The 23,483-nt window shown below is 34.1% G+C and overlaps 1 protein-coding gene across 2 annotated transcripts in view; it reads left to right on the plus strand.

Moving 5' to 3' along the window:
• Window positions 1-23,483, plus strand: part of LOC115888857 (protein sickie) — a 388,604-nt gene that overhangs the window by 48,442 nt on the left and 316,679 nt on the right. For both annotated transcript variants that reach the window (XM_030908721.1, XM_030908722.1), the window contains exon 2: window positions 10,084-10,201. In XM_030908721.1, the coding sequence (XP_030764581.1) occupies window positions 10,084-10,201 (118 nt within the window). The remainder of the gene's footprint in view (window positions 1-10,083; window positions 10,202-23,483) is intronic.

The raw sequence follows: 23,483 nt of genomic DNA on the forward strand, positions 1-23,483 counted from the left end.
TTTTTTTGGCATTGTACAGTATTGAGCCTTTAACTAGTTCTGAGCTCGGGGTTGGCAGATTAAGATCGTGCTTCGCATTCCTAAGTGGATAGTTATGAGATGGCCTTTCGGGAATAGCAGATATGTGCTTGCGGATTAAGCAAACGGATTCAAAAATGAATAAAGAAGGAAGAGTTAGTATTTTGAAATTTTTAAAGAAATTCTGGCAGAAAGTCATATACATATTATGGAAAATGTCTATAAGTACCACAATCTCTTCATACTTCAGAGTTATTTTCTTTTCTTTCTAAGTAACTGGCAGAGTGGTTTTCTAGGATGCCCCGCCGGATGTTGCTTTTCGGTAGTTAATTTTAGACGCTGGTCATTAACTGCCGGTTAATTTTTAGACGGTGCTGTTCAATTGCGCGGCGTACTCCTGCAGACGCCCATCATAGTGCTCTCACAAACAGTACCAGCCGTGTTGTTCCGAAGATTAGGTACATCCTGAATAGATAAAACCGTTCGGATTTATTTATACAGGTTCGACAATATAACTGCTTTCGGTATATTCTATTTTCGATTTTTTTATGAGACTTAACAGACATATAGGTCTTTAAAATTAGTACCTTTATAGAGGATGTGCAATGTAATTAAAATGTTTTCTGATCAGGCAGGATTGGGATGTTCACAAATAATAGTTATTTATTATACAGGGTGTTTCAAAAATCATGGTTTCTTGTGGGAGTTTTTCACATAAAAATAAGATTTATCTATACTAATATATAAAATCCTTAAGTGACTGACATACTGATTAATCACGATCCTGCTCAAACCACTCAACGTAAGAAGCTCAATTTTGGCATACAGGTTGATTCTAGGGTGTAGAGGTTCGATAAGAAGGGATTTTTCGAAATTCCAGTTCCAAGAGGGTGAAACCACCCCTCAAATATCGATATTTTTTATTTAAAAAACGGTCAACTTTCCGAAAAAACGCTTAAACACGTATATTTTATTTTGTTTTTTTACATATTTTAAGATTTTTCAAAAATGTATACAGGATGTCTCGAAAAATCTGGTCATTGATTAATCACGATCCTGCTTAAAGTGCCGGACGGAAAAAGCTGATTTTTGGAAAACAGATTGACTTTAGGGTGTAGAGGTTCGATAAGAAGGGATTTTTCGAAACTCGAATTCTAAGGGGGTGAAACTATCCCTCAAATATTAAAATATTTTTTATTTAAAAACCGGTGAGTTTTTCGGAAAAACTCTTAAACAATTATATTTTATTTTGTTGTTTTACATATTTTAAGATTTTTTATAAATTCATACAGGGTGTTTCATAGAATATGACCATAGAGTAATCACGATTCTGCTTAAACTGCTTGACGTTTAAAGCTGATTTTTGGCAAACGGGTTGACTGTGGGGTGTAGAGGTTCGATAAGGAGGGATTTCTCGAATCTCAAATTCCAGGAGGGTGAAAACGCCCCTCAAATATTACAATATTTGTTATTTAAAAAACGGTTAGTCTTTCGGGAAAACGCTTGGACAAGCATAATTTATTTGGTTTTTTTACATATTTTGAAATTTTTTAAAAAATCATACTGGGTGTTCCAAAAAGTTGGGTGATTTCTTAACCACGATTCTGCTTAAACTGCTTGACGTAAAAAGCTTATTTTTGGCAAACGGATTTTTCGAAAGTCAAATTCCAACGAGATGAAACTACCCCTCAAATATTACCAAGTTATATAATAATATCGCCATATTGTTTTTCTCATGCTGACATAAATGTGAGAAAATTTTATCCAGTTTGTATGTTAATGGAAATTCTTGCTTTGCTTTATCATCACCATTACAAATGATTAGTTCGACGCGAACGAAGTCGCTGGTACACGGTAGTTCTTTATATAAACATAGATCCGATTCTGCTTTATTTCGTAGCTACAGGAGGTTAAAATCTTCAAGTGCTTTAATCGATTCGAATGAAATTTTGAGGATAAAAGTTACTATAAGTGCGAAATATTTTAATGCTAAAAAAGTGTCAATATATTCATCAGGAACGTGCATATATAGGTTATCACTGGAATATTTTTCTGAAAAAAAAACATATACTGATTATTTTCTCTTCTTAGCAAAAATGTTTAATGCCGATTAAAATTTATCTCTTGATATTTTGCCGATCTCCTCGATGCTTAATGAGATAAAACGATATTAATTTGTCTTAATCTAAGTCTCACTGGCCTTTGTTAAGGTAATATACAAATTAAAAAAAAAACGTGGTAGAAATTGAAACTAAAACTGGATGAGTTTTATTTAGTTGTTCCAAATTGTTCTTATCCTAAAGAATATTCGTATTTTATTTAATTCCTTTTTCTCAGACGTATTTTACGAAACTTAATAAGTTTTCGGGTTTAATAAATATCCGGAAGATCCCGTTCCCAGGGAAAGTTCTCGGTAACCGCATCCAGCCGCGGCCTAGCCGTTAAATAATATAAAATCCACCCCCAAGTTTTACGCATTCCGAGCGTGTAATAAGCTTCTGCCCTGGCGCTTCTCTCATATTTTGCTGACCGTCGAGTTCCGAGCTGTAGAAGTTTGAATTAAATATAGAACAGATTCAGTTTACTTGGCTCAAAACGACCGAAAGTCTACTCTGTTTTGTAAATTGTAGATTGTACAGTCTCTGGGCTTTGACAAAAGCTAGTATCTGAACCGGTTTTACAGAGGTTAGTTCTCCATCTCCGATATCAGTCGTACCAAAGTTCATGGCACGAATGGTTGTCGTTTCGGCGCACTCAGTGATGAGGTGTTCTAGCAAAGACATTATAAAGATAGACCGAACATCTCATTCATAAATACTCGTTGGAAGTGTATCAAACATTCCAATGTGTCAAACAAGAGAGACAGAGAAGTCTAAAATTTCCGACCCCGGCAACTAGGCGCATTTGGATTGTTCTAATGGCCAGTGGCGTATCGTTTTTTGGAAGGAATTTAATTAGTAAAATTTTTACTCCATATTAATATACTACATTAACACTTTTTCGTCAGATGAGTTTTGTTATAAGGTCTAATATAATAATATAATTAATATCCCATATATACTTATGTTGAAACGTTAGTAGTAGTTAGTTAGGTAGTTTTCGAAAATCGCTCCAACGTCGATTTTCAATTTAAACTTTCAGTTACTTCTATACAAACTTTCAGTTACTTTTGAATATTTACAGGGTGACTCAAGTTTCTGAAACAGTTCTATATTAGGTTTGTGGTTGGTGACTTTTCTTTCAATTATTTTCAGAATATGGAGGCAATGTTAAAGCACATTTTAGACATTTTTGTAAACATAGGTGGCCGGAACTTATTTTGAAACTAAAGTTGTAGATTTGCCATTAAATTTCCATTCCAGAAATACCTAGGGTTGCCACCTGTCCTTTTTTGAAAAGAACAGTCCTTTCGACTTTTTTTGACTTAAAAAGTAATTTTTATTTACGTATTTTGCTTGAGAAAATTACCTACAGCAAACAGAAATATTTTTCTTACTTTTCGTCCAAATTTAATTAGAGATGTTATAAAACTTATAAATAATTTTTTCTTGTTTAGAATAGACAACATTATTTAGAACTTCCCGTTTAATCTCAAATGATAGTTTAGGTTTTAGTTTTACCTTTTTTGATCTTAAAAAGAACTTTTCAAAATTAGTAATTAGTGAAACAGTTCTATATTAGGTTTGTGGTTGGTGACTTTTCTTTCAATTTTTTTCAGAATATGGAGGCAATGGTAAAGCACATTTTAGACATTTTTGTAAACATAGGTGGCCGGAACATATTTTCAAACTAAAGTTGTAGATTTGCCATTAAATTTCCATTCCAGAAATACCTAGGGTTGCCACCTGTCCTTTTTTGAAAAGGACAGTCCTTTCGACTTTTTTTGACTTAAAAAGTACTTTTTTATTTACGGCTACTAAAATTACCGGCTACTACGTTCTTGTTTTAATAGATCAAAATTCAACAAATATAATTAGAAATTATTTTAATTGTAAGGGACTCCCTTGTGGGACGCCTATGTACAATTAAGGAGGAAATTTGTACCTACCTAGAAAAGACAAATTCGGGTAATTTGAGCTTATTTTTCCACACACTTGACACTGTCGTACCATATTGAAAATTCCCAGATTCAAAAGTACGTTAAACAAAAGCAAAAACTACTGAAAACACTGAAAAGTTCACTTCAGACTTGATTCCGACTTCAAACACACCGTAAGCTAAACTTAGTACGCTATAACGGACCAAGGGCTGTCGCGAGGGGTGGTGGGACGGACGGCTCATTTTCATTCTGGAAGACTACCAGCGACGTTGCCAATAGTTCTAGACGTTTCAGCACATTAAACAGTAAACATGTCCTTTAATAGTAACGCATATATCCTCTGGTTAATCACGCATGCTTCTTTAAAAATAAACTATTAATTTAATTAAGAAATTCAGATTTATTGATATCCGGTGAAGGTTTTAAAGTCACCTTTTCTGCAAATCAAACTAAGTAGATAGGCGCAAATTTTTGAGATGTGGCAATGTCGCCTTCTCTATCTCAGTTGGTTTTTACAGTACGTAGTCAACCTCCCATTGTTTGATCGGGTTAAAATGCACAATGTGATATCTGTTCTTCCTAAATCTATGTGTTCTAGTATTTCCCTATTTTCTCCACAGAATCTGTATTCGCCGTTGTTTGTTAGCTTCAATCCACTGAGGTGTTCAATGATGAGATTTCAGCAATTTTTCATAAGCTTTAGTTTTTCCTATCTGATGGAATTGATTGATTGTTTTTCCTATCTGAGGGACTTTACTTTTAATTTTCCAAAGACATGACAATTGCATAAATCAGTTAAAATGTATTATTACTTAAATCGTTCATCTTGATAGTACAAAACTTTCAACTTGTCAAAAGATGGAAACGTACGATTAAAACTGTCGATTTTTCGCCATACACTTCAGTCCGGCCGTGAGATTTAAGTAATCTGCAGATTCAGGTCGGAAATCGACAGTTATGGACTACCGGAGAACTGTATTTGAATTAGCGATGGTAACTATCGAATGAATTAGACTATCGAATGGTTAATGAATGAATGATTTCAACTATCGAATGGTTTTATTCGAATAAAATCATTCATTCATTTATATACTAAAGCATATGTGACAACCTCGCCGTGCGACTAAATGGTTATCGTTGAGTCACGACTATCGAATGCTTTTGATAAATGAAATTTAGTATTCGTTTGATTTTTGTATGCGTCAGTGCATTATTAGTTCTTCCAAATTTTTATAACTTCGCCGTATAAATACTGTGCTATTTTTGCGTTTATTAAAATAGTTAAAATACTAAAATAGTAGTTATTTTTTAATTTTATTTATTGACGATTGTGTGCATGTGCAGGTGGTCAAAATTTTTCCGAAAATTTATGGTATAAATTATATGGTCTATTTTTTAATGGGAAATTTTGAGAAGTAGCAATTTTTAAGAGAGATGAGATGAACTTACAATTAATTTAAAAAATACATATTTGTATTTTAGATGTTTTAATAATATGAATTAGTTGAACTTAATAATCATATTTAAGTAATGTGGTTGTATAATCATATTTAAGTAAATGGTTATTGAACTCAAACTATGGGGTGAGAAAATTAAAACGAAAGTTTTACACGTGCCAATTTAAAAAAAAAGTTAACGATGTTTGTATTTTGTTTATGCTAATTCTCTTACATGTAGTTTTTTGCGAAGAAAAAATATTTCATTTATTTTTTAAAGTAAATGCCAGTAAAAGTAAATATAATTTTTAAATAGTAATATAAATCACCTAATATAAATAATTTTGATTTCTAATTTTTTATTTATATTTTCCTTCCATTACACTGCATGCTTAGAAAATTAATATTATTAATATTATATTTCATGATTTAAAAATTTGTTGTTAATATAACAAATTAGTTCTGTAATTATTATTATTTAATAAACCAACGTTGCCAAAAAATTTAGAGACTATATTATTTTTAAATAGGATCTAATATAAATAATTTTGACATCTAATTTGTTGTCTATATTTTGCTACTACTTAAAAGAAAATATTTATATTAAATGATTTTAAATTTTGTTGTTAATAGGTATAACAAATTATTACTGTTACTATTATTTATTAAACCAATCTTTGCTAAAAAACATTAAAAATAATTTTCCTACATCCAAAATAACAAGTATTATTGCAGTGTAACAACAGAATATTAATAAAAAAAATGCAGAATATATAAACATACTATCCCTAATTAACTAAAGCCAAACAATAATATTCTTTGCTAACATCAACTAATACCAAAATATGGCAACAGCGCCTTTCATAATGTATTTTCTGTATAAATACTAGCACCTCAATAAAAAAAATAATGTGTCCTTATCTATATATGACTCCGCAAAAAATCAAAGATGCCGGCTTCTTTCATAGCATTGCCACCGACCGCTGTCGGGTTTCTCGGAAAGAAACCTACGTCGCCGGGCGACAACTAAAATTCAGTTAATATTTTATTATAATCGATCCTGACGAATGAATGAATTTCATAAATGAATGAATTTTATAAATGAATGGTTTTTGCTGCCGAATTACTAGAATACAATATTTCAAGGCAGATGACGGATCTATTCAATAATTTTTATTCGAATAGTTTTCAACGAATGTTTTCTTACTAACTATCGAACTATTCGAATGAATTGCAACTATCGAATGTTTCGATTGTATTCATTCGATAGTTCCCACTACTAATGTGAATGGGTACATTTAGATTTGTGAATGATTTTCATTCCAGGTAATGGATGGGGTCTTCCATGTTCTAGAGTTCTACTTTAAGTTGGTTTTCACTTGGAAAGCAGAACGGTTCGGGTCCAGTTAGTGGTGTGTTCGCTGCTTTTCTAGCTAGACCCTTTGCTTTTTTATTACCTTTTATCCTTTGGTAAGCTGGCTGAGTAGTTTTTTAGTAGTAGGCCTTTATTTTCTTTGCCTAATTTGTTCAGATTTGCTAGGCATTCTTCGACCAATTGATGGTTACTCGCTCTTACTTACTTACTCATCAGTTTTACACTAGTCAAGTGTTACTAGAAACTTTATCTGTAGTAAAGTTGAGCCGAGTTAATAAAATTAAATGAACTCTAACCCTCCGACATCGTTGCTCGTGACCTTACTCTCCTCGATCCGGCGTTTTTCCCGATCTCCGGAAAAGTTCTGCCGAAAGTGGAAATCTGCCACCCTTGCTTCGCTTCGCGCTTATTAAAACCCTTAATTAGCTGAGCATGAAATTAACTTTTCCGAGGCGTCGGCACCATTGTTGTTGCCGATGCTGCCTAAAACGAACGGACAACTTTTCCGACATATTGACACTTGTTTTTCCTTCTTCACCCTTGTGGAAAACCGAGAAAATCTTTTAGTTTTTGTCGGATGGGGTTGATTTAAGGAAAGGTTACGGAAATATTATAAACGAGAAAATATTTGAGTTTTGTTAGCAGAAGAAAATTAGTAAAGTACCATACAATCGAGAAAAAAAAACGGCGTCAAAGACGGCTGAGGAATGAAAACCGATGGTAATTTTGGCCAGGTCAAGCTCTAGACGTCTTAGACGGGCTTATTGCCAGTTGGCCTTAAGAAGGTTCTAATTTATTTTTATATTGAGTAAGCATTATTTTTAAATGCAGTAGTTTAAAATTAGATTTTTTTTTGAAAATAGATTTGTGTGTCAGGAAACGTTGTATCCTTTTTTAATCTTTCTATAATTAGTGTTAATTTTTGACGTTTATGTCACTTTTTAGATGACGTCTTAGAGATCGACGTCGCCGGTGACTCATATTTGGAAAAAACATTTTTTATGAATAATTTGGTACCACACACATGGCATTTTGAGTCAAATCCTTATTATGAGCCGCATGTTACAATATCAAGAGGCTTGTATCATTTCTTCTAAAATACAAAATACTCACCCCCTTTCAGTTTGGGTTCTTGAGTAACAAATGTACAAATGACGCTATGTTTTCGCTGTTTAATAATGTATACTCCAGTCTGAACAACCGTCTCGTTACAGCAACAATTTTCTGTGATTTCTCGAAAGCTTTCGATTGTGTTAATCATAACATCCTAACTAACAAATTGCAGTACTATGGTATCAGGGGAACGCCTCTTGAATGGTTTAAGTCCTACCTTAACAACAGAAACCAGCGTGTGAGGGTTGATAAGACTGTGTCTTCTTGCAAGCCAATAGAATGCGGAGTACCTCAGGGCTCAGTGCTAGGTCCTATTTTGTTTCTGTTGTTTATCAACGATATTGCTAGTCTGGACATCAGTGGTAAAATCTGTCTCTTCGCGGATGATACTTGTTTCACATGGAGCAGCCCGGACACCACGGCACTTCATAGAACCATTTCCAGTGACTTAATCAACATAAAAACATGGTGCGATTCTAATTATCTGTGTCTCAACGTCTCTAAAACTAAAGTCTTATCATATAAAAGTACGTTGCTACCTTTTCAACTTGATAATACCACCATTGACGTCGTTGATTCTGTGAAATTTTTAGGCCTTGTTGTGGACAACTATTTAAAATGGGATTTGCACATCGATGCTTTAGCTAAAAAATTAAGTTCTGCCTGTTTCGCACTTAGATCAGTTGCTAATGTGCTTAATTTGTCAACATCTAGGACAGTCTATTATGCCCTTTTTGAGTCGCATCTCCGATACGCACTTCCATTCTGGGGTGCGTGTTGTGCGACTCAATTTGAGCGTATCTTCAAATTACAAAAGAGAGCTGTGCGATATTCACTGAGGCTAACCAGTCGTGCTCACTGCCGGGACTTGTTTAAAAGATATAAAATATTAACTCTTCCTTCCCTATTCATACTCGAATCCGTCTGCCTAGTTCGCAAGCACGTATCGAGTATTTCTCTAGGGCCAGTTTCTCTGAGTTAGTAAAGAGTTCCATATTGTACAATGCAAAAAAAATGCACAATCATCTGCCATCTGAAATTAATTCCATTTCATCCTTTCCTGCATTTCGCAGAGCCTTGAGATCATACTTACTGGAGAAAGCCTTTTACGCGGTTAACGATTTTTTTATTAATATCTAGGGTTCTAAATTTAACACACATTCACTAAATTTAAGAAATTATTTTGTTTTCTATCCATTTAAATTTAGTATTGACATTATATACAGTTGTTTATTTACATGTATGTTTATATTTTATTTATATTTAATTAAATAAATTTTTGACAATGTAGGTACAATTTCTATAATTGTATAAAGTATTGTTTTAGTTTTGTATGTTTGCTGTTAGTTTTATATGTTTTTTTTATTGTTAAGTGAAGTTTTGTATGTTTTTTATATTCTTTTTTTTTAAGCTTTGCCAACAAAATTGTTTAATTTTTTTATGACAATAAAGCAATTTCTTTCTTTCTTTCTTTCAAATAAACGATATGCGAAAATGTCAAAAAATGACACATGTCCATTTTTTAATAGGTAATAGTAATATAATAGTTTTTTAATAGGTAATTTTCTATCATATAAAGTAAAAAAATAATGAGAGTATCATTTAAAAATCAAAAGTTTAATCATTTCCGGTAAAACAGCAAGTGATACGTCAATCAATCCTGATTTATGTCATATGCTAAGGTACCAAATTCCTTTTTTTTTAATCTGGTAAAATAAAAAAGTTATAGGGGCGAGCCATTTTTGAGAAACACCCGGTATACGGTTTTATTAACGTAGCCCATCCGAGTAACACGCTGTTTAATACTTTTTCTCTGCGTTAATTTATGTCGTGTAGACATATGGCACACTGTCTATTTTGAATGCAAAAGATTGAAAAATTAACTGTTCTAAAATTGCAACACTTGATTTAAGTGTTTCCATTACACACTCATAAAACATACTTATACAGGGCTACAAATTTTTGCAAAAAATATTACCAGTAACTTTTTAGACATCTCTATTAAACCAAACCAACTGTTTATGCTCATTGGCATCTCTTACATCGCTTTAGCATTTTTAGCAGTATATCTAACTCTGTTTTATTTCTTGTTTTTGTTACAGATTTATACGGACTGGGCCAACCACTACTTGGAAAAGGCCCGCAGCAAAAAGCGCGTCAATTCTTTGGCAACAGATTGCAGCGACGGAGTGCTTCTGGCCGAGGTCATCGAATCAGTCAGTGAGTATATGAATAATTTTAGATGCTAAAGCTAGCCACACACACTTCAGTTTTAAGGTAGATTGTTACGGGAGGGGAGAATTACCGCAACCTTATAGATCTATTGCCTCTCCCTTTCTTGAGTTATAACTCATCATACAGTCTCAGGACTTTGACAAAAGACAGTATCTCAGACGGTTTTACAGAGGTTAGTTCTCTATCTCCGATATCAGTAGTACCAAAATTTATGGCAAGAATGGTTGTCTCGGCGTACCCAGTGAGAAGGTGTTCTGCTGTTTCCCCATTTTCACCAGAAAATCTGCATTCACCGTTGTTTCTTCGCTTCAATCTATTGAGGTGTTTTGAATTTCTTGTAGTGTCTTAGACCGTTGGGGGATTCCCATTCTAGGTAACCTCTTCCAGGTTCTTCAGATTTTAATTAAGTTTGTTTCAACTTGGGAAACAGAACGGTTCTGGTCCAGTTAGGGGTGTGTAGGGCTCCTTTTCTGACGCATTGAAAAACGCAGAAGTTGTGCTATTATACAAAAAAGGAGATTTTACAAATATAGAGAATTATAGACCAATAAGCCTTCTCTCGCATCTATACAAGCTCTTCACTAGGATTATCAACAACCGACTGTCTACGAAACTAGATTCCTATCAGAAAATAGAACAGGCAGGCTTTCGAAAAGGTTTTAGTACCATCGATCATCTACAAACAATTAAAACAGTCATTGAAAAAACAACAGAATACAATATACCTCTACATTTGGCCTTTGTAGACTACCAAAAAGCCTTTGACAGCATCGAAACCTGGTCATTTCTAGCTGCAATGGAGGACGCGAGAATTGATTCCAGATATTATTCCATTATTAAAAATATCTATGATAGTGCAACCTTCCAAGTTAAATTAGATGATGACCTCAAAACAGAAAAAATACCACTCGGCAAGGGCGTGAGACAAGGAGATACCATCTCTCCCAAGATATTTACACAGACACTGGAAAATGTCTTCAAGAAATTAGAATGGGAAAATAGAGGTCTAAACATCGATGGGATACACCTTAGCCATCTGAGGTTCGCAGACGATATTGTCTTGCTGGGCACCGACATTCAAGAACTAAACACCATGCTAAATGAGCTAAATGAGCAATCCCAGAAAATTGGCCTTAAAATGAACTTGAAGAAGACCAAGATAATGAGCAACAATATCCATAACATTACCGTGGACAACGTTATTATTGAAAACGTAGACCATTATATATATTTAGGTCATAAAATCAAGCTGGGCAAGGAAAACCAAAATACGGAGATCAAACGCAGGATCCATTTGGCATGGGTAGCATTTGGAAATATGAGCGATATTTTCAAGGATAAAAAGGTGCCCACGAACCTAAAGAAAAAGGCTTACGACAGCTGCATTCTACCTGTGCTTACGTATGGCTTAGAGACTATGGCAATTACTTGAAAAACAGCAGAACAACTACGAGTAGCACAAAGAGCCATGGAAAGAATCATGTTGGGAGTCACCATTAGGGAAAAAATACGGAATACCCACATACGTCAAAAAACAAAATTAATAGATGTCGTTAAAAGAGTGGCAAGTCTGAAGTGGCAATGGATAGGACATGTGGCAAGACAGGATCCAGACCGATGGCCCCAAAAAATAATCCTAAGGAGACCTAGGGGAACAACAAGAAGTGTGGGCCGACCAAAAAAGAGATGGGTCGATGACGTCAGGGCAGTGGCGGGAAGACAATGGATAAGATTGGCTAGAGATCGCGAAGCATGGAAAAACCTAGAAGAGGCCTATATCCAACACTGGATGGAACCAGGCTGAGAAAGAAGAAGGGCTCCTTTTCTAATTAGATCGTTTGTTTTTTATTACCTGCTATCCCTTGATGGGCTGGCACATAGAATAGGAGGACTTTATTTTCTTTGCCTAGCCAACTTTGAATTGATGGTTACTGACTTAATCGCTCTCTAATCGCTCGTCTGCTTGAGTTCTTGTTTTCGATAGATCTTATCTCCAATTCTCTTCCATCTTCTTTTTGTTGCTCAATACTAGAGTGAGGTTTATCTTAAAGTCGTACATTTTTAGTATGCCATCCACTGGGAGTTTAAAGTGTGGAATTTTCCTTTTAAGGGAGTTCCAAGCTCCTGAGCTGACAATTCTCCCAGAACTGTTTCAGTCCAGTTCAGAGCTGTATCAATGACCATTCTAATAATTGTCGCATTGACATGTCTACCAGTGACGGTGATATAGCCGACACGACGGTTTTTTTTCAATATACCAAATATCAATTCTTGTATCTGTTGATCGAAGGCCAGAGGGTTATCGGAAGGAAAAAAATGTCTTGGCTGAGGAATGTTAGACAGTGGACAGGCCTACACGACGTACAATCGTTAATACACACCGCTAGGAACGGACAAGCGATGGAAAATGTTATCGCAAACATCCATTATTATGGATATGTACTAGAAGAAGAAGAAACTGATGACTTGATTGGCCGAATGATCTTTAAAATTGTAAACTCTGTATATCTTCAAAAAAATTCTACCCAGAGAATTTCGTTGAAGAGATGAATCCGCCACAGAGGTACAGACTTGGTATAGACATTTTTTACTCAATGTTTTTGTCTTGTCATTTGTCAATGTCATTGTCTTTTTTACTTGTATGTCTTTGAATATTCAAAACAAACATACTTTTTGCTTTACACAAGAGGTTCTTCGACTAATATTCCTCACTTAAAAATCCGAAAATTGTTCTACATTTTCTCGAATACCTTTGAGAGAAAATGTAAAAACATAAATAAGTTCCAGTTTAATATTTGACCCTTGTCATGTCATTTCAGTCCGTATATATATATTTCAGCGTGTGCGTGTTCCTTTATTTCCCCCAGGAAAGCGCGATTTGTTTCGGCGACAGCAGAAATCGAAGCGTAACCCGGTGTCTCGAAAATATGTCGCCCGAGGTCGGCCGTGATTAATCGGACCGGGCTGCAAGATGGCGCTGCGCGCGTAAATCAACTTTTTAATGGCAATTTTTATGGACTTACGCATCGCTTCGGTCTTCTTAGTTTTTTTTTTGTTGAAACGACTGGTCTTTTAGGGATGTCAAGTTTAAGAAAAAATATTATCGATACAACGTGTTCAAAAGTTCTACATATTCAGAAATAGTATATTGTTTTATTAGGAGTAAAAATGATACTTTTCCCGAGGCTGTACGTTGACGTTACATGCGGCACAAAAAATTACATTTTTACTTATATTTTGCAAAATAGATAAAGCCTTTTCAGCCTTTTGTACTTAACAACACCACCACTGACGTCCTAAAATCTGTAAAATTCTTCGGGCTTGTTGTAGACAATTCTCTGAAATGAAAAAAAAAATTAAGCTCTGCCTGTTTTGTATTAGGATCTGTTTCTAAGGAGCTTAACTTGTCAGTGGCTAGAACTGTTTATTATGCACTTTTTGAGTCGCACCTCAGATATGCCCTTCCATTCTGGGGTACGTGTTGTGCGACTCAATTTGACCGCATTTTTAAGCTCCAGAAGAGAGCTGTTCAATATTAACTGGGACTAAACAGCAGAACTCATTGCCGGGACTTTTTTAAAAAATTAAAAATATTAACTCTTCCTTCCTTATTTATATTTGAATCCGTTTGCCTAATACGTAAGCATGTATCAGCTTCTCAAGAAAGGCCATCTCACACTTATCCACTCAGGAACGCGGAGCAAGATCTTTATCTACCTACCCCACGGCTCAGAGTTAGTTAAAAATTCAATATTATACAACTCGAAAAAATGCACAATCACCTGCCATTTGAAATCAAATCCATAACATCATTTTCTTCATTTCGCAAAGCATTGAAATCTTATTGTTTGTATTCTTTTATCTTATATTTTGCTATTACTATATTTACTATAAATATAGTAAATATTTTTGAATCATATTTTTATTTTTTTATTCTTTGACATTGTTATATTTGTAACATTTATAAATGTTTATTTTAAACAATAAGACTGACAATGTAATTTGTATACTTGTTTTGTATTCTCTTTTGTTTGTTTACTTTACCTTTGTCAACAAATTGTAAAAATTGTCTTCAATAGTCTCTGTCTCTGCTCAGTTACTGTCTCTCCTCAGTAGATTGAAGCTAAGAAACAACGGCGAATGCAAATTCCGTGGGGAAAATGGAGAAACACCAAAATACCATCACCGAGTGCACCGAGACGACAATGTGTCATAAACTTTGGTACGACTGAAATCGGAAATGGAGAACTAACTTCTGTAAAACCGTCTCAAATACTAGCTTTTTTAAAGCCGTGAGACTGTATGATGAGTTATAATTCCAGAAAAGTGGAACACAATAGATCTGTAAGGTTGCAGTGATTAACTTCTCCCTCCTATATAATCTACATATGGGTAATAAAACATCGATAATACATCATATCGATAATTTGGCACATCTCTACACGCATGGTTTTCGTTTTGTTTTGGCCGAAATCGTTCGGTTTTAACGGTTCACGGTTGTCTTAATTGGACCGTTTAGTCGACGCTTAAAAATTATGTAAATTTTTATCTGGTCGTCGTGTCGTGTGCGCTTTTTTGCGAAATCGGTTCGGGCAGGTGTTATATAATTCGCATTCTTTCGAGGATGCGGCAGATGATTATCTCCGATTGATGTGCACGGTCCGATAATATAGGAATTAAGATTTATTGGACACAGATGCTTTCGATAGATGAGGTATTTTTTGAAATATACGTTTATAAAAGTTTTTGCTTGTTCGACAATGATTAATTTAAAGTGACCAGATTTTGATTCAAGAGAACAATTTCCAGGAATCATCGTGGAATATGGTGGACTCCCTTTAGAATGTTAGAAGATCTCAGTTATGCGACATCTGTCTCCTTTCTTATAGACACGCGAATATGGCATCAAAACTAGGAAGCTCGAATTGTAGGTCTTAAGATCAACATTAAAAAAAGGTAAATCGATAAGAGCTTGTACCAACAACGTGACTCCCTTTATCATTGGATCAACGCTTATAGAGGAGGTAAATAATTTTATTTACTTAGGTAGTATAATCTCAACCAACGGAGGCACAGAGCAAGATATAAGTATAATAAACAAGACCAGAATAACATTTGGAATGCTCAACAATATTTGGAGATCTAGACATTACACTAAACTTAAGATTTTCAATTCGAATGTCAAGTCAGTATTGGTGTATGGTGCAGAGACCTGGAAAATTACATCGCCATTAATTAACAAACTCTAAGTTTTCATAAACCGTTGTCTGCGAAAAATTCTAGGAATATTCTGGCCAAATACTATCAGAAATGAGGATTTATGGAGTTTGACAAACCAGAGGCAGATGTATAATGAGATCAAAGTTAGGAGATGGAGGTGGATTGGTCATACTTTAAGGCGAAGCGACAACATCGCTGGCAAATCTATTGAGTGGAATCCACAAGGCAGTAGGAGAACTGGTCGTCCAAGACATACATGACAAAGGACAATTTAAAAGGATATCGATGCAGTAAACCGATCATGGCGAGATGTCAAATCAATTGCCAACAAGCGAACCCGCTGGAGACCGTTTATTGAAGCCTTATAATCCACGTAGGAGTAAAGGACAAAATGATTGTGATTTTGATTCAATCAATGACGAACACAGGCGGAACAATAATTATGACGGACTTTTGGAATATGGAATTTGAAATTTTTATCTCTTAGAGTTAGAGATCTTATTATGAGAAAATCACCCTGTATATGTATTAGATGTTATGTTTACCTCACAAATCAAGAGGTATGGCTGTAGAAGCTATTCCAAGACACATTTTGTAAGTAATATTAAAGCAGTTAAAATGATTTAATAGTACTAAAAAGATAGCGTTGGTGAACATACATCAGTACACTTATGACGTTTATTTCCTGAATGCATGTATAGTTATATATATGAATGTCTTTATAGAAGATATTCAAACTTACCATCAAAATAAACATTGGTTTAAATCCCTGGCGGATTTTTTGGTCGGCGACTACAAAAAAAAACGTTGACAATAATTTTTAACCGAAAAAAAAAAATGAATTTGCATCAATGGAAAAAACGAGAAAACAAAACCACTGCTAAAACTCCTCTCATTGTTATTCGCCCGTTTATGTTTCGGACAACTTTATTAGAGATGTTTTTTCGGTCTGACAGGCAGAAAAAAAAACGCCGAAAGCCCAGTTTAGCGTCAATTTATTCAAATGGGATTCAGCGGCAAGAATCTATTTAAGCTAATGCCGTAATGTTTTGGGAAAAGTTCTTCCACATTTTCGTGTCTACCAAAAAAAACTTGATTCAAATTTAAACATAGGCGTTTAATAAAATGAGCTAATAGAATCCAAACTTGTTATTATGTTAAATAATTGAATTTCTGAATAATAAATGATTATAGTTAATTTTATGAGGTGTCTAGCAGGTGTGTGGTTTGAATTCGTTAAAAATTGACTGAAAGTTTAGATAAAAAAATCTTTAAATAAAAAATTATGCAAAAATGAGGCCCTACCTAATTCTGTTTTATACAGGGTGAGTTTTAAATAACTGCAAATTTTCAAAGCTCCGAGTTATTTTACTTTGAAAATTAAAAAAAATGAACTTGATCTTTTCTAGGTTTTCATTCTTGTAAATTTAATCTACTACCTATGTCGCCATAATATCAAGAAATTGTGTTTTTCAACTAAAACTAAAAAAAAATTCAAAAAGATTGGGGGATAACAATTAATTATTAAATAACATTATTATCATCAAAAGAATATATTAAAGCCGAAATATAACGAGAAAGCCCTCCTGGACTGGGTCCTTTCGAACTGGATGGCATGTGTCTATCAGCAGCTTACCATTAGCTGAAGAAGTACGATTCTTGGATTGGGGGGTAATAATTAATTTTTAAATAACATTATTATCATCAAAAGAATATATTAAAACCAAAATATAACGAGAAAACTTTCCTGGACTGTGTCCTTTTGAACTGGATGGCGTGTGGCTATCGGCAGTTTACCATTAGCTGAAGAAGTACGTTTCTTGGATTGGAGGGTATAAATTCATTATTAAATAACACTATTATCATCAAAAGAATATATTTAAACCGAAATATAACGAGAAAGCTCTCCTGGACTGGGTCCTTTTGAACTGGATGGCATGTGTCCATCAGCAGTCTACCATAAGCTGAAGAAGTACGTTTCTTGGATTGGGGGGTATAAATTCATTATTAAATAACATTATTATCATCAAAAGAATATATTAAAACCAAAATTTAACGAGAAAACTTTCCTGGACTGGGTTCTTTTGAACTGGATGGCATGTGTCCATCAGCAGCTTACCATTAGCTGAAAAAGTACGTTTCTTGGATTGGGGGGTAATAATTAATTTTGAAATAACATTATTATCATCAAAAAAATATATTAAAACCGAAATATAACGAGAAAGCTCTCTTAAACTGGGTCCTTTTGAACTGGATGGCATGTGTCCATCAGCAGTCTACCATAAGCTGAAGAAGTACGTTTCTTGGGTTGGGGGGCACAAATTCATTTTTAAATAACATTATTATCATCAAAAGAATATATTAAAACCGAAATATAACAAGAAAGTTCTATTGAACTGGGTCCTTTTGAACTGGATGGCATGTGTCCATCAGCAGTCTACCATAAGCTGAAGAAGTACGTTTCTTGGATTGGGGGGTATAAATTCATTATTAAATAACATTATTATCATCAAAAGAATATATTAAAACCAAAATTTAACGAAAACTTTCCTGGACTGGGTTCAGCTTTTGAACTGGATGGCATGTGTCCATCAGCAGCTTACCATTAGCTGAAAAAGTACGTTTCTTGGATTGGGGGGTAATAATTAATTTTGAAATAACATTATTATCATCAAAAAATATATTAAAACCGAAAATATAACGAAAAGCTCTCTTAAACTGGTCCTTTGAACTGGATTGGCATGTGTCCATCAGCAGTCTACCATAAGCTGAAGAAGTTTCTTGGATTGGGGCACAAATTCATTTTTAAATAACATTATTATCATCAAAAGAATATATTAAAACCGAAATATAACAAGAAAGCTCTAATGAACTGGGTCCTTTTGAACTGGATGGCATGTGTCCATCAGCAGTCTACCATAAGCTGAAGAAGTACGTTTCTTGGATTGGGGGGTATAAATTCATTTTTAAATAACATTATTATCATAAAAAGAATATATTAAAACCAAATTATAACGAGAGAAATTTCCTGGACTCGGCCCTTTTGAACTGGATGGCATGTGTCCATCAGCAGTCTACCATAAGCTGAAGAAGTACGTTTTCTTAGTTGGGGGAGAAACAAATTCATTTTAAATAACATTATTATGTAAAAGAATATATTACTTGAAATATAACAAGAAAGCTCTAATGAACTGGGTCCTTTTGAACTGGATGGCATGTCCATCAACCCAGTCTACCATAAGCTGAAGAAATTTCTTGGATTAGGTATAAATTCATTTTTAAATAACATTATTATCATAAAAAGAATATATTAAAACCAAATTATAACGAGAGAATTTCCTGGACTCGGCCTTTTTGAACTGGATGGCATGTGTCCATCAGCAGTCTATAAGCTGAAGAAGTACGTTTCTTGGATTGGGGGTACAAAATTCATTTTTAAATAACATTATTATCATCAAAAGAATATATTAAAACCGAAATATAACGAAAGCTCTCTTAAACTGGGTCCTTTTGAACTGGATAGCATGTGTCCCATCAGCAGTCTACCATAAGCTGAAGAAGTACGTTTCTTGAATTGGGGGCACAATTCATTTTTAAATAACATTATTATCATCAAAGAATATATTAAAACCGAAATATAACAAAAGCTTTTTGGTCTGGGTCGCTTCGAACTGGATGTATATGTCCATCAGCAGTTTACCATTAGCGAAGTACGTTTCTTGGATTGGGGGTACAAATTCAATTTTAAATAACATTATTATCATCAAAAAGAATATATTAAAACCGAAATATAACGAAAGCTCTCTCTTAAACTGGGTCCTTTGAACTGGATGGCATATGTCCATCAGCAGTCTACCATAAGCTGAAAGAGGCACGTTTCTTGGTTGGGGGGTATAAATTCATTTATTAAATAACATTATTATCATCAAAAGAATATATTAAAACCAAATTATAACGAGAGAATTTCCTGAACTCGATTCCTTGCAGACTGGATGGCATGTATTCATCAACGTTCTCATAAGCTGAAATTACGTTTCTTGAGTTGGGGGGTACAAATTGTTTTTAAATAACATTATTATCTATCAAAGAATGTAGGCGAAATATAACGACTCTCTTGAACTGGGTCCTTTTGAACTGGATGGCATGTGTCCATCAACTTGATCTATAAGCTGAAGAGTACGTTTCTTGGATTGGGGTATAAATTCATTATTAAACATTAACATCTTCAAAGATATATTGACCAAATTATAACGAGAGAGAAATTTCCTGGACTGGGTCCTTTAGACTGGATGGCATGCCATCAACGTCCTATAAGCTGAAGAAGTACGTTTTTCTTGGATTGGGGGTACAATTCATTTTAAATAACATTATTATCATAAAAATATATTAAAACCAAATTATAACGAGAGAAATTTCCTGGACTGGGTCCTTTTGAACTGAATGGCATGTGTCCATCAGCAGTCTATCATAAGCTGAAAAGTACAGATTTCTTGGATTGGAGGTATGATTTATTATTAAAATAACATTGTCTCTTCAAAAGAATATATTAAAACCAAATTATAACGAGAAATTTCTGAGCTCGGTCCTTTTAGACTGGATAATATATCAGCAGTCTCCTAAATGAAGTACATTTATGGATTAGAGTGCAATTTCATTTTAATATTATTATCATCTAGATATATTAACCGAAATATAACGAGAAAGCTCTCTGCCAAAGACTGGGTCCTTTTGAACTGGATGGCATGTGTGTTCATAAGCAGATCACCATAAAGCTGAAGAAGTACGTTTGTGGATTGGGGGCCTCATTAAATGATAAATAACATTAATCTAACAAAAGTATATTTAACAGAATTATAACGAGAGAAATTTCACAGTCCTTTTTGAACTGATGTGTCCATCAACAGTCTACAAACTGAAGAAGTACATTTCTTGGATTGAGGTACAATTAATTTTTAAATAACATTATTAATATATATTAAAGAAACCCAAATTATATGAGAAATTTCTGGACTAGATTCCTTTTGAACTGGATGGCATGTTAAATATTTAGTCTACCTAAAGCTGAAAATTACGTTTTCTTTGGATTAGAGTGCTCAAATTCATTATTATCATTATTATCATCAAAGAATATATTAAAACCAGGAGTATAACATTTGCAAGGACTGGGTCCAGCACCCAGACTGGACAATGTGTCCATCAGCAGTCTATAAGCTGAAGAAGTACATTTAACTGGAGGCACAAATTGTTTAACCAACATTATTATAGTAAAAGATAATTAAGGAAGCAAAGTATAACAGAAAGCTCTCTTAAAGCTGGGGACCTTTTTTTGAACTGGATGGCATATTAAATATTGGTCTACATATAAGCTGAGAAGAAGTACGTTTATACTTGAATTAGAGGGGCTGAATTGTTTTTAAATAACATTATTATCATCAAAGAATATGTAAAACTGAAATATAACAGCTCTCTTAAACTTGGACACTTGAACTGGATGGCATGTGTCAACAGTCTATAAGCTGAAAGTACGTTTCTTGGATTAGGTATAAAATTCATTATTAAATAACATTATTATCATCAAAAGGAATATAATAAAATAATTATAAACGAGAGAAATTTCTGGACTGGATTCTTTTGAACTGGTTGTATTCATCAGCAGTCTACCATAAGCTGAAGAAGTACGTTTCTTGAATTGGGGCACAATTCATTTTAAATAACATTATTATCATCAAAAGAATATAGCCAAAACCGAAATATAAGCTCTCTTAAACTGGACCTTTTGAACTGGATGGCATGTCCATCAACAGTCCTGCATAAGCTGAAAGAAGTACGTTTCTTGAATTGGGGGGCACAATTTAATTTTATTATTATCATCAAAGAATATATTAAAACCGAAATATAACGAAAGCTCTCTTAAACTGGGTCCTTTTTGAACTGGATGGCATGTGTCCATCAACAGTCTATAGCTGAAAGTAGTTTCTTGGATTGGAATTTACAATTCATTTTTAAATAACATTGTATCATCAAAGATATATTAAACCAAATTATAACGAGGAAATTCCTGGACTGGGTCCTTTTTGAACTGGATGGCATGTGGCCATCAACAGTTTAACGACTGAGAAAGTACGTTTCTTGGTGGGTTGCCTAGAATTCATTTTAAATAACATTATCATCAAAAGAATATATTAAAACCGAAATATAACAAAGAAAACTTTTTTGGTCTGGGTCCTTTCGAACTGGATGGCATATGTCCATCAGCAGTTTACCAGCTGAAAGAGTAGCGATTCTTGGGTTGCAGGGGTATAAATTCATTGTCAATAACGTTATTATCATCAAAGAAAGAATATATTAAACCAAATTATAACGAGAGAAATTTCCTGGACTGGGTCGCTTTTGAACTGGATGGCAGCGTGCCCATCAACAGTCTACCATAGCTGAAGAAGTACGTTTCTTGGATTGGGGGGTACAAATTCATTTTTAAATAACATTATTATCATCAAAAGGCTACACTAAAACCGAAATATAACGACAAAACTTTTTCCTGGACTGAATCGCTTTTCCGAACTGGATGGCATGTGTCCATCAGCAGTCTACACCATAAGCTTAAGAAGTACGTTTTCTTGGTTGGGGTATAAATTGATAAGCAACATTCTTCCATCATCAAAAGAGCTATGTAAGACCAAATTATAACGAGAGAATTTCCTGGACTGGGTCCTTTTTGAACTGGATGGCATGTCCATCAACCAGTCTACCACTAGCTAGAAAAGTACGTTTCTTAGTTGGGGGGCACAAATTCATTTTAATAACTTTATTATCATCAAAGAATATATTAAAACCGAAATATAACAGAAAGCTCTCTTAAACTGGGTCCTTTTGAACTGGATGGCATGTGTCCATCAGCAGTCTACCATAAGCTGAAGTACGTTTCTTGGATTGGGGGTATAAATTCATTATTAAATAACATTATTATCATCAAAATATGTAAATTATAACGAGAGAGAAATTTCCTGGACTGGGTCCTTTTGAACTGGATGGCATGTCCATCAGCAGTCTCATAAGCTGAAGAAGTACGTTTCTTGGATTGGGGGTACAAATTCATTTTAAATAACATTATTATCATCAAAAAGAATATATTAAAACCGAAATATAACAGCTCTCTTAAACTAGGTCCTTTTAATTTGGATGGCATGTGTCCATCAACAGTCTACCATAAGCTGAAAGTACATTTCTTAGTTGGGAGGTATAAATTCATTATTAAATAACATTATTATCATCAAAGAATATATATTAAACCAAATTATAGGAAATTTCTAGACTGGGTCCTTTTGAACTGGATGGCATGTGTCCATCTTGATCTACCATAAGCTGAAGAAGTACGTTTCTTGGATTGGGGGGTACAAATTCATTTTTAAATAACATTATTATCATCAAAAGAATATATTAAAACCGAAATATAACGAGAAAGCTCTCTTAAACTGGGTCCTTTTGAACTGGATGGCATGTGTCCATCAGCAGTCTACCATAAGCTGAAGAAGTACGTTTCTTGGATTGGGGGGTATAAATTCATTATTAAATAACATTATTATCATCAAAAGAATATATTAAAACCAAATTATAACGAGAGAAATTTCCTGGACTGGGTCCTTTTGAACTGGATGGCATGTGTCCATCAGCAGTCTACCATAAGCTGAAGAAGTACGTTTCTTGAATTGGGGGGCACAAATTCATTTTTAAATAACATTATTATCATCAAAAGAATATATTAAAACTGAAATATAACGAAAGCTCTTAAGCTGGACCTTTTGAACTGGATGGCATGTGTCCATCAGCACGTCTACCATAAAGCTGAAGAAGTACGTTTTCTTGGATTGGGGTATAAATTCATTGAAGTAAATAACATTATTATCATCAAAAGAATATATTAAAACCAAATTATAACGAGGAGAATTTCCTGGACTGGGTCCTTTTTGAACTGGATGTGTGACCATCAGCAGTCTATAAGCTGAAGAAGTACGTTTCTTGAATTGGAGACACAAAATTGTTTTAAATA

This window comes from Sitophilus oryzae, unplaced genomic scaffold (genome assembly GCF_002938485.1).
Source record: "Sitophilus oryzae breed Bouriz unplaced genomic scaffold, Soryzae_2.0 scaffold_808_pilon_pilon, whole genome shotgun sequence".
Taxonomy (NCBI): domain Eukaryota; kingdom Metazoa; phylum Arthropoda; class Insecta; order Coleoptera; family Curculionidae; genus Sitophilus; species Sitophilus oryzae.